Below are 12,449 nucleotides of genomic sequence, written 5' to 3'. Positions count from 1 at the left end.
GCTGACACAAACCACTGATTGAACTTATCAATGGACTTTAAATACATACTGTTTGTCTTCCACATATGTTCATCCACTAAGTCAAGTGCAGCATGCGCAATAAATTGATTGAGATGTCTATGATCTTCTTTCTTGACGTCTTTCGTTGCTGGTGTAAATTCCATTTCAAACACTGGATTGTCCATATGGCCAACTATAACGAAGTAATAACTTCCCGACATCGTTATTTCTGTAAGTTTCAGTTTTTCCTGCGTGTTTGATGTATGTTCCTCCTAGAAAAATCGGATAGGTCTTGCCCTCAGCAAGTTATTTATTTCAGCGTCCATGACAGTTCTCAGTCAGCTGGTTGATGTCACAAAACGTAGTATTGTAATATTGTAGTAATACACATCACGTACAAATTAAACTGATGATTTCTTTGTTCAGAGTCTGCTAAAATACGACACAGCTTTTATTGGTATCAGATTATACCACCCATCTATTTCCTTAGCACTACATGCACTTTCGTTCCATCCTAGTTTGTTTATAGATTTTTGTATCTTTCACAACTTCGTAGTTTGTACAACCGCTGATGGAGAGAAAATCTTTGGTCAGAGTTTGATTCTTAGAACTCCAAGGAGGTTCGCTAAACTATTGAAGATGTAAACATTGACAGTGTTATACTATCTTTGCGAAATCTTCAGTGTGGTGTACGAAATTTGGTTTGAATGATGCAAGGCGGGTGAAATTTAGTGCAAAATGACTGTTATTTCGTTTAGGCGACATCTTATCCTATTTCCACCACGGTAGCCGTAGAATTACAAAACATCAATGCATATGTTCCGACATTACAAATTTCATGAGGTAATCTTGAACCAGAATATTATCAGAATTTTGAAATTACCACTTATTTCATATAGCCACAGTAGGCTGTCAGAAACGTTAAACAACTTATTGTTGAACATGCCGAAAGTTCCAAACCATACCGCCGTCTTGAAACAGCAGAGACAAAAGCTAAAAGAAAAAGGGAAGAAATATGTGCCTGGTACAGTTAGCATTAAAGTACTTGGAAGTGGTGCAAAAGGAACGTCGCGGTCATTGTATGTATTCACGGATCAGTCAAGGTACGTAAATATACATATTAAAAATGTAATTCTATGACGTAAAATTTTATTGCCTAATGACTGACTGCCCTTTTCGTTTCGTTAGAAACTTGAGTCTCCTGCTAGATCTCGTGATCAAGTGTTGAAAGATGAACAAGGACCAGATTACAAGGGAACGTATTAAACTAATTGCTGACCCTTAGATTGAGGAGGAGAGGGTGTCACTTTCTAAAGATTTCACGAACGAGTGGAGGGTCATTCCATATCAAATCACCCAATAAAAAATTTTACGCCCACCTCCTTAGATTTTCATGAAATTTGGCTCAAATGGTTCTACTACCATCCTGACAACACCTGCAAATTTTTTTTTCTGTATCTCTTATAGCTTTTTTTAATAAATTTTTAAAGTTTTTATGTTATGCGTTTTCCGAACCTTCGGATATGGTAAATTTAATTTGTATTCAAAACTTTAAAATTGCTTATCTTAAAAACTCTTAGATAACATCATGAATTTTTGCAGCAAGTTTATTTATTACACATATTTGAAGATAAAATGATACTATTAAAATATATTAATATTTTCCATGAAATATATATATATGTGTGTGTGTGTGTGGGTGTTTTTACGGATGTTTTGTTTTATAAGAATTGCAATATCTATAGTCTCGGACCTTGCCGTTGGTGGGGAGGCTTGCGTGCCTCAGCGATACAGATGGCCGTACCGTAGGTGCAACCACAACGGAGGGGTATCTGTTGAGAGGCCAGACAAACATGTGGTTCCTGAAGAGGGGCAGCAGCCTTTTCAGTAGTTACAGGGGCAACAGTCTGGATGATTGACTGATCTGGCCTTGTAACATTAACCAAAACGGCCTTGCTGTGCTGGTACTGCGAACGGCTGAAAGCAAGGGGAAACTGCAGCCGTAATTTTTCCCGAGGACATGCAGCTTTACTGTATGATTAAATGATGATGGCGTCCTCTTGGGTAAAATATTCCGGAGGTAAAATAGTCCCCCATTCGGATCTCCGGGCGGGGACTACTCAAGAGGACGTCGTTATCAGGAGAAAGAAAACTGGCATTCTACGGATCGGAGCGTGGAATGTCAGATCCCTTAATCGGGCAGGTAGGTCAGAAAATTTAAAAAGGGAAATGGATAGGTTAAAGTTAGATATAGTGGGAATTAGTGAAGTTCGGTGGCAGGAGGAAGAAGACTTTTGGTCAGGTGATTACAGGGTTATTAATACAAAATCAAATAGGGGTAATGCAGGAGTAGGTTTAATAATGAATAAAAAAATAGGAGTGCGGGTTAGCTACTACAAACAGCATAGTGAACGCATTATTGTTGCCAAGATAGACACAAAGCCCATGCCTACTACAGTAGTACAAGTTTATATGCCAACTAGCTCTGCAGATGATGAAGAAATTGATGAAATGTATGACGAGATAAAAGAAATTATTCAGGTAGTGAAGGGAGACGAAAATTTAATAGTCATGGGTGACTGGAATTCGTCAGTAGGAAAAGGGAGAGAAGGAAACATAGTAGGTGAATATGGATTGGGGGGAAGAAATGAAAGAGGAAGCCGCCTTGTAGAATTTTGCACCGAGCATAACTTAATCATAGCTAACACTTGGTTCAAGAATCATAAAAGAAGGTTGTATACCTGGAAGAATCCTGGAGATACTAATAGGTATCAGATAGATTATATAATGGTAAGACAGAGATTTAGGAACCAGGTTTTAAATTGTAAGACATTTCCAGGGGCAGATGTGGATTCTGACCACAATCTATTGGTTATGAACTGCAGATTGAAACTGAAGAAACTGCAAAAAGGTGGGAATTTAAGGAGATGGGACCTGGATAAACTGAAAGAACCAGACGTTGTAGAGAGTTTCAGGGAGAGCATAAGGGAACAATTGACAGGAATGGGGGAAAGAAATACAGTAGAAGAAGAATGGGTAGCTCTGAGGGATGAAGTAGTGAAGGCAGCAGAGAATCAAGTAGGTAAAAAGACGAGGGCTAATAGAAATCCTTGGGTAACAGAAGAAATATTGAATTTAATTGATGAAAGGAGAAAATATAAAAATGCAGTAAATGAAGCAGGCAAAAGGGAATACAAACGTCTCAAAAATGAGATCGACAGAAAGTGCAAAATGGCTAAGCAGGGATGGCTAGAGGACAAATGTAAGGATATAGAGGCTTGTCTCACTAGGGGTAAGATAGATACTGCCTACAGGAAAATTAAAGAGACCTTTGGAGAGAAGAGAACCACTTGTATGAATATCAAGAACTCAGATGGCAACCCAGTTCTAAGCAAAGAAGGGAAGGCAGAAAGGTGGAAGGAGTATATAGAGGGTTTATACAAGGGCGATGTACTTGAGGACAATATTATGGAAATGGAAGACGATGTAGATGAAGATGAAATGGGAGATAAGATACTGCGTGAAGAGTTGGACAGAGCACTGAAAGACCTGAGTCGAAACAAGGCCCCGGGAGTAGACAACATTCCATTAGAACTACTGATGGCCTTGGGAGAGCCAGTCATGACAAAACTCTACCATCTGGTGAGCAAGATGTATGAGACAGGCGAAATACCCACAGACTTCAAGAAGAATATAATAATTCCAATCCCAAAGAAAGCAGGTGTTGACAGATGTGAAAATTACCGAACTATCAGTTTAATAAGTCACAGCTGCAAAATACTAACGCGAATTCTTTACAGACGAATGGAAAAACTGGTAGAAGCGGACCTCGGGGAAGATCAGTTTGGATTCCGTAGAAATGTTGGAACACGTGAGGCAATACTAACCTTACGACTTATCTTAGAAGAAAGATTAAGAAAAGGCAAACCTACGTTTCTAGCATTTGTAGACTTAGAGAAAGCTTTTGACAACGTTAACTGGAATACTCTCTTTCAAATTCTGAAGGTGGCAGGGATAAAATACAGGGAGCGAAAGGCTATTTACAATTTGTACAGAAACCAGATGGCAGTTATAAGAGTCAGGGGCATGAAAGGGAAGCAGTGGTTGGGAAAGGAGTGAGACAGGGTTGTAGCCTCTCCCCGATGTTATTCAATCTGTATATTGAGCAAGCAGTAAAGGAAACAAAAGAAAAATTCGGAGTAGGTATTAAAATTCATGGAGAAGAAGTAAAAACTTTGAGGTTCGCCGATGACATTGAAATTCTGTCAGAGACAGCAAAGGACTTGGAAGAGCAGTTGAACGGAATGGACAGTGTCTTGAAAGGAGGATATAAGATGAACATCAACAAAAGCAAAACGAGGATAATGGAATGTAGTCAAATTAAATCGGGTGATGCTGAGGGGATTAGATTAGGAAATGAGACACTTAAAATAGTAAAGGAGTTTTGCTATTTAGGGAGTAAAATAACTGATGATGGTCGAAGTAGAGAGGATATAAAATGTAGACTGGCAATGGCAAGGAAATCGTTTCTGAAGAAGAGAAATTTGTTAACATCGAGTATAGATTTAAGTGTCAGGAAGTCGTTTCTGAAAGTATTTGTATGGAGTGTAGCCATGTATGGAAGTGAAACATGGACGATAACCAGTTTGGACAAGAAGAGAATAGAAGCTTTCGAAATGTGGTGCTACAGAAGAATGCTGAAGATAAGGTGGGTAGATCACGTAACTAATGAGGAGGTATTGAATAGGATTGGGGAGAAGAGAAGTTTGTGGCACAACTTGACTAGAAGAAGGGATCGGTTGGTAGGACATGTTTTGAGGCATCAAGGGATCACAAATTTAGCATTGGAGGGCAGCGTGGAGGGTAAAAATCGTAGAGGGAGACCAAGAGATCAATACACTAAGCAGATTCAGAAGGATGTAGGTTGCAGTAGGTACTGGGAGATGAAGAAGCTTGCACAGGATAGAGTAGCATGGAGAGCTGCATCAAACCAGTCTCAGGACTGAAGACCACAACAACAACAATAGTCTCAGACCTGATAGAATGCTCACATTTGTTTTAATTTACTCCTAAACATATAGGCTACTTGATAAAATAAAAATAATGATGGCTTTTTAACATGTTTATTAATTATAGTACATTCTTTTAATAGTTCCTCCTAGGCCATCACAAATTGACTTCACATGACTTGTTGCAAAAAAAGTGTTGGGCCTTCAAATTAAAGCCTCTCAAGTGTTCAGTCAAATTTTTAAAACTGTTTCTATTTTTGTTCTGCCCAGCACAACCATCTGTAAAGTAGTGAACTGAGTCAATGTCAGTATGATGTAATGACAGCCACTTTGTAATTTCTTTTTGTACAAAGTTAACAAAACCAGTGTCATGTTCTTGGTCTTCACTAATAAAACAGTGGTTGGAAACAAAAGCACTGTTTTCCTCATTTCTTAGAAAAACTCCAACTGGGTGTAGAGTACAACCACCTCTATTCCAGTGGTAACTTTGGATCTTATTTTGTATAACAAAGGAATAATTTTCACTGAAATCCATCGCAATAATTGCTGTTTTGTGTGGTGGGTCTTCTTTCAATCTTTTAAAGGCTGCTGATTGGGATTTTGCTATAAAGGAGTGCGAGGTGAGCTTTTACAATGACCTAACCAATAAAGAAATGTAGTCTTCAACAGTGATAAACTGTTTGATCATTTCTGCCCTGTCTGTGTTAACCCACTGACTGATTACAATTTCTTCTTCTAAATCATAATCTTCACTTAGTTTTTCAGTTAAGTACTCAGTTAGTGCAGTATTTGCAGGACAGCTGTCGCAATGATGTAGCATGCAGTTTTGGTTTCCCATGTTGCACACAAGCATCTTAATTAGGTCTTTATAAGATTCTTCAATTTTCACAGCATCCAGTAATAGTTTAACATTCTGGTGGATACTGCATACACATACAGTGTGTGTGCCTGCAGCACCAGCAAGGATACACCATTTAGGTCTCAAGAAACAAAATTTTGAAAATCCTACTTCTACCTCAGGATTCTCCCATTTGAAAGAATAATAGAGTTCTCTCAAGTTACACAAAATGAGTCTTTTTTGCATGTACACATTTTTTTGAACACTTACTTTGTCTTTTGTTCCAGGTAGCACTCTGGAACTTTCATCCTCTTCATAAAAATCTGTTACAAGTCTTACTGTATTTTCAGAAAGAGTTTTACCTTTTTTTGGACCAGGAGTTTCCAAAATACCCATTTCAGATTTTAGCTTTCTAGCTTGTCGCACAATGTACTCACTCACATTAAATTCTTTCATCACTTTATTTCGACTCCAAGAATCTGGAGCCAAGGTCAGAATCTGGATTTTTCTAGACCTCCCAACAGATGAAATCTTGTCTTTCATAAGAGAAATCATTACATCAAAATCCTTTGCTTTCTCAACCACACTTGTATCTTCTTCGTCATCATTAGAACTTGGTGCATCATATTTTAATGGTTTTGAAACCGCCTTTTTTGCAGTCTTTTCAATACTGCTAATCTTCCTTTTAAAATAAGACCCTTTACTTTGTTCTGACAAGCCATGAAGCTTTATCGGTGTTAAACCTAAATTATCAAGAGCAATGTTTGTTTGTACAAGGGATTCATTTCTGGATTCCAATGATTCTAATTCAACCATGACTTCATCTGTTTCACTTTCATTGACTTCAACTCTTAATTTTTCCTCAAAAAAGTTTCGGCATGTTGAGCAAAGCTTTTGTCCAGGTTTTATGCTAATATTTTTTGTCAGTAATTGTTTAGAAAGATCCAAGCCTACACTTCTCAACGATTTTTTGATGGGCGTTTTGTGTTTTTTTAGTGGGTCTACACATGTTGTTTGATACTTTCCAAAAACATTTAAAAAGTAGTAGCTGTGGTGTGAACATATATTCTTAAATTCACACAGATTAATTCCAGATCGTAAGTGGATCAAATCTTTTTCGTCCTCACTCAATTCAGATACCGGTTGTAACTTTTTTGAAGGTGTGTAGGTTGTTTGGAAACAGTCAGATTTTTTAAATAACCCTACACTACAGGTTTGAATATCTGACATACTGATTTCACTTTTGGTCTGATTACTGTTCTGGTTACTTTTATAGGATATTGGAAAAGAATCTCTGTAAACTAAGTAACAGTACTTACTGAAAGTTGGAATAAACTTAATAAAATACTATCCAAGCACTATTTAACACTGTAATAAGTATTTACTTCAAAACACAGGAGTAACAAAACAAAATCCAAGCGTACATTGTTACTCCAAGAAGACAAAAACTTATTTTCGGTGTCGAAGTCACTTGGTACTTTTTATTTTTAAAATATAATTAATATTATTTTAAAAATTAGATAACTATGAAACACGTTAAAAAGCCAACATAATTTTTCTTTTATGTAATAGCCTATACAATTAAGAGTATTTTAAAACAAATTTGAGCTTTCTATCAGGTCTGAGACTCTAGATATTGCAGTTTTTGTAAAACTAAACATCCGTTAACTAAAAAAATAAAAAATAAAAACTTGTAATTTTTTTCATTTGGAAGATTTTAATATATCTTTATGGTAATTTCTTTAACATTTAGATGTAATACACAAACGTATTCCAAAATTTCTTGCTGATATCTTGAGTATTCTTTAATATACAATTTTTTTTAGTTGTGAGGACACGTTTAAGTTACAATTTCCGACTGCTGAAACAACGCCAAATCTAAAACCTTTTAAAATTTATAAAAAAAAAAACTATAAGAGATAGAGCAAAAAAATTTTACAAGGGCTTTCAGGATGATTAAAGAAGTAATTGTACCAAGTTTCATCAAAATCTGACATGGTTGGTGTAAAGGCCTGGGTGACTTGACATGGAATGACCCTGGACCGATTAGGGGATGGGTAAGCAGTAGGGGGGGGGGGGGCTAATTTTGAGATAGGTTCTAAGTATTTGTGTGAAATGGCAAAGATAGTTTTGAAAACAAACCACACCATAGCAGACTCTGTGTTGACTGCCATGACTGACGACATTTGAACTTGGTTGCCATGAGACTTTATTTGGAGTTAAAATGACATCTTGTGCAGGTTACATGATCACATATCAGTGTGGAGAATCACACTAAGCATAGCCTTGACATCAACTGGAAGTTGGTAGGGCTGACATAAATAATCTTGCAGGGTACACACTGTCATGAGTGGTGAAATGCCAGTGGCTGCTGCTGGTTCCTTTTTAAGCACTTTGTTGGAAGAAAGAAACCAAGATCTAAGTAGATGTTTTTAGTACAAATTGTCTTTAAAATTCTTCTTGCAGTTACTACTAATATCATTTGATTTAAATCCCACTGTGAATTTTTAAGCTGTGGTAGCTGGCTCGTCAAAAACAGACATTGATAATATCTTTAAAGAGAAGTCTAATGAACAAAATCGTATTAAAAAATCAATATACAGTAACTAGGAAAGTGCTAATAGGCACAGTCTCCATCCATACTTTAAACCTTCAAAAGTGATGAATGGAAAACAGAAGAAATGTGGGGTGAAGCTGATTCCAGTGACAACTATGGCATCACCTCTCCCCACCTCACTCAAAGACCCCCCCATGCACATCAACCACGGGATTTTAAACCTATGTCCATAGACATTGTAACACTCATATTAGTGACAAATGGTGATTCAGAGATGTGACCTACCACTCTTGTCACTTCATTCTCCTCCAGGAGACTCCAGAGCAATCATTCAGTGGAACTGCACCGGTATTACTGGAGTGTCTCTGAACTGTGACGGCTGTTACTCTACTCAGCGAGCTGCATAACCCTACAAAAGAAAACACTGTTATCTCACTGTAACTAACCTACCCACAAATACGTGTATTACGATGCCACCCTCAAAAGTGTATCGGGGGGGGGGGGGGGTCGTCGCACTCATTCAAATTGATATTAGAAGGGAATGGGTGCCTCTTCATATAGCGTTAGAAGCAACAGTTATGCAAGTTTAGACTATCACTGACATCACCTTCTGTGATATTTAACAACTTCCAGGCTGTAATAGTCCCATAGCCACCATGATGGGCACTTCAGAATGTCAACTGGTAAATATATATCCATAGCCTCCGCATCAGGAATCATTGACAATGTCTGCAGAGAAGTCTCTGCTACGATCATTCACACTTCTAAAACAGTGTTCCCAGTTTTCACAGACCCTTACTATTGGCTGCCAGTCAGGTTATGTTTCAAAGAAATTGGTCCCCTGCGGGTCCATGGGTTAGAATAGGCCCGAGGTATTCCTCCCTGTCATAAGAGGTGACTAAAAGGAGTCTCACACTTTTCGGCTCTATAAGTTCAGGTCCCATTTTATGGTTTGACCTGCCACTTTCCAAAGTCTACAGAATTGTGGGCCATATGGACAAGAACGCCTTATGTGGTGTGTGAGTTATCCATAGTGCCCTTAGATTCGATCTCCTGCACCTCTTGTCATGGCTTTGCATCTCCACCTTCAATTCAACCCCTTTGGATGAGGACACTTTCCAGGGTATGTCATCTTCTTCTGTTGTCTCCTGTCCTCTTTTGCCTCCGTGACAGTATTGGGTTTCTCTGCACCCAATTTCCAGCATGGTACCCAGTCCGTTGTGTTGGGGCTGTCATTCCTGTACCCATTTGGTGGTAGCCCCCTGACAACACAGAGATCGCACTGCTGATGCCTGAGCTGTAATCTCCCCGTGTATGCCAAGGAGTAGATGCCTGTCTTCCTGGACTATCAGGACTCCAAGCAACGGCCGTCATGCCAGGTCAACTTTGCTGTGGCTGGGTGTGGAGCCCTTGGGGAGAGCCTCTGATCAGAGTGGGTGGCATCATGGCGTACTACCTGCAATGAAGTGACTAAGTTATCTCTAGCTGGTGACCGTATGGTGCCAGCAGTCTCTAAGAAGGGCAAGACTGAGTACAATGCTGACAGATATGACCTTAAATTGTTTCCCTCCATCACTACACCATGGAAGGTACGTAGGGCTACAGAAAGAAGAGAGCCGTTTCACCTAGGTATTTAGTCTGCAGCAGAATGGACGGGAACTCCTTTCTACCCACGAAGCCTCAATTTTTTGTTGAAAATCGTGATGATAAGTTTGGGGAAGTGACAGCACTGTCCAAGATGAGAAGCAGTGCAGTTTTGATTCAGTCAGCATCCCCAGTCTAATCCTGGGCATTACTCGCTTGTGACTGGCTGGGTGATATTCCAGTTTCCGTCACTCCCCATAAAAGCCTCAATGTGGTCCAGGGGATTATTTACCATTACGACCTCCTCTTGCAGTCTGATGACGAGCTCCATGTCAGTCTAGAATAGCGGGGTGTTCATTTCATCCGGTGCATTTACAGGTGACCCAAAGACAGCAGGGTTGCTAGCGGTGCCTTCACCTTGGCCTTTGAGGGTGAGTCATTGACTGAAAAGGTCAAGGTGATGGTTTACCACTGTGACGTTAAACCATATGTCCCTTGCCCTATGCAGTGCTTTAAGTGCTGGAAATTCGAGCATGTGTCTTCCCACTGCACTTCCAGCACCACATGTTGAGACTGCGGACGTCCACTGCATCCAAATACTCCATGTGCGCCTCCTCCCACATGTATCACCTGTGGAGAGCAGCACTCCTGCTCGCCAGACTGCACGGTAATCCAAAAGGAGTGAAAAATCATGGAGTACAAGACCCTGGACCAGTTGACTTACCAAGAGGCTAAACGTAAATTTGAATGATTTCACCCCATTTGGTTGACGTCCACATTTGCTGCAGCTACATTACCATCTCCGTCATAAGTACCAGTTGTACCACACACTGTGCCACAAGCAGTGGGCCTTCCCGGTCTCCAGAATACGTTCGCCCCCTTGGTAGTAGAGGAAAAATCTCCTTCCGTTGCTCCCAAAGTGTCTACTTTGGGAGCAAGGCTCCGTTAAACGAAGGACGAAGGAAGTGACCGATGGCCTTTGTAGTCTGGTCCCTTCAACCCTCACAAACCAACCATCAAACGCAGGGGACATGAGTACCCTGCCCCCAGCTAGAGAAGCAAGAGCCTCCTCCTGCTTCTCTTGTGTGGAAGGGTTTCATTGAGACCCTCTCTCCCGAGGTCTCCACTAATGCCAAGGTGGACACTCGGGGCTAAAGGCGCCAAAAGCTGCTGGTCGAAGAGCTACACGGTCTTCCACTGTGCCTGAAGCTACTTTGTAGAAGTCCTCCCAGCAAGCCCCTAAAGAGAAGCGTCGTCATCGTCTTCTTCTTCTTCTTCTTCTTCAACCTGAAGACTGGTTTGATGCAGCTCTCCACGCTACTCTATCCTGTGCAGGCATCATCATCACCAGACAACTACTGCAACCTACATGCTTCCGAATTTGCTTACTGTATTCATCTCTTAGTCTCTCTCTACATTTTTTACCCTCCACTCTTTCCTCCATTACTAATTGGTGATCCCTTCGTGTATCATAATGTGTCCTATCAACTGATCCCTTCTTTTGGTCAAGTTGTGCCACAAATTTCTTTTCCCCCAATTGTATTCAGTACCTCCTCATTAGTTACTTTATCTACACATCTAAACATAAGCATTGCTCTGTAGCAACACATTTCAAAAGATTGTATTATTTTCTAAACTGTTAATCATCCATGTTTCACTCCATACAAATACTTTCAGAAAAGACTTCCTAACAGAAAAATTTTATATTCAATGTTAACAAAATTGTCTTCTTTAGAAATGCTTTCCTTGCCGCTGCTAGTCTACATTTTATATCCTCCCTACTTCAGCCATCATCAGTTATTTTGCAGCCCAAATAGCAAAACTCTTCTACTCATTTCCTAATCTAATTCCCTCAGCATCACCTAACTTAATTTGACTACATTCCATTATCCTTGTTTTGCTTTTGTTGATGTTCATCTTATATTTCTCTTTTCAAGACAGTTCTGTTCAACTGCTCGTCCAAGTTCTTTGCTGTCTCTGACAGAATTACAATGTCATTGGCAAACCTAAAGTTTTTATTTATTCTCCCTGCACTTAATTTCCTACTCCAAATTTTTGTTTCGTTTATCGAGTGCTCAGTGTAGAGATTGAATAACGTCAGGGATAGGCTACAACTCTGTCTCACTCCCTTCTCAATCACTGCTTCACTTTCATGCTCCTTAACTCGTATAACTGCTGTCTGGCCTCTATAGAAGGTGTAAATAGCATTTCGCTCTGTGTGTTTTACCCCTGATGGCTTCACGATTTCATAGAGTATTCCAGTCAACATTGTCAAAAGCTGTCTCAAAGTCTACAAATGCTATAAATGTGGGTTTGCCCTTCCTTAACCTATCTTCTAAAATAAATCATGGTGTCAGTACTGCCTCGTGTGGTCCTATCATATTCGGAATCCAAACTGATATTCCCTTAGGTTGCCTTCTATCAGTTTTTCCATTCTTCTGCAAAGAATTTGTGTTCGTAT

The 12,449-nt window shown here is 39.6% G+C and overlaps 1 protein-coding gene across 1 annotated transcript in view; it reads left to right on the top strand.

The window, feature by feature from the left end:
* Positions 1–654: 654 nt before the first annotated feature.
* LOC126235669 (ribonuclease Z, mitochondrial) overlaps positions 655–12,449 on the top strand; it is a 150,472-nt gene continuing 138,677 nt past the window's right edge. Inside the window, exon 1 of the mRNA XM_049944392.1 lies at positions 655–1,103. Within this exon, the coding sequence (XP_049800349.1) occupies positions 811–1,103 (293 nt within the window). The 5' untranslated portion in view covers positions 655–810. The remainder of the gene's footprint in view (positions 1,104–12,449) is intronic.

Source organism: Schistocerca nitens, chromosome 2 (assembly GCF_023898315.1).
Source record: "Schistocerca nitens isolate TAMUIC-IGC-003100 chromosome 2, iqSchNite1.1, whole genome shotgun sequence".
Classification (NCBI taxonomy): domain Eukaryota; kingdom Metazoa; phylum Arthropoda; class Insecta; order Orthoptera; family Acrididae; genus Schistocerca; species Schistocerca nitens.
This window is presented reverse-complemented; position numbering and strand designations above follow the sequence as displayed.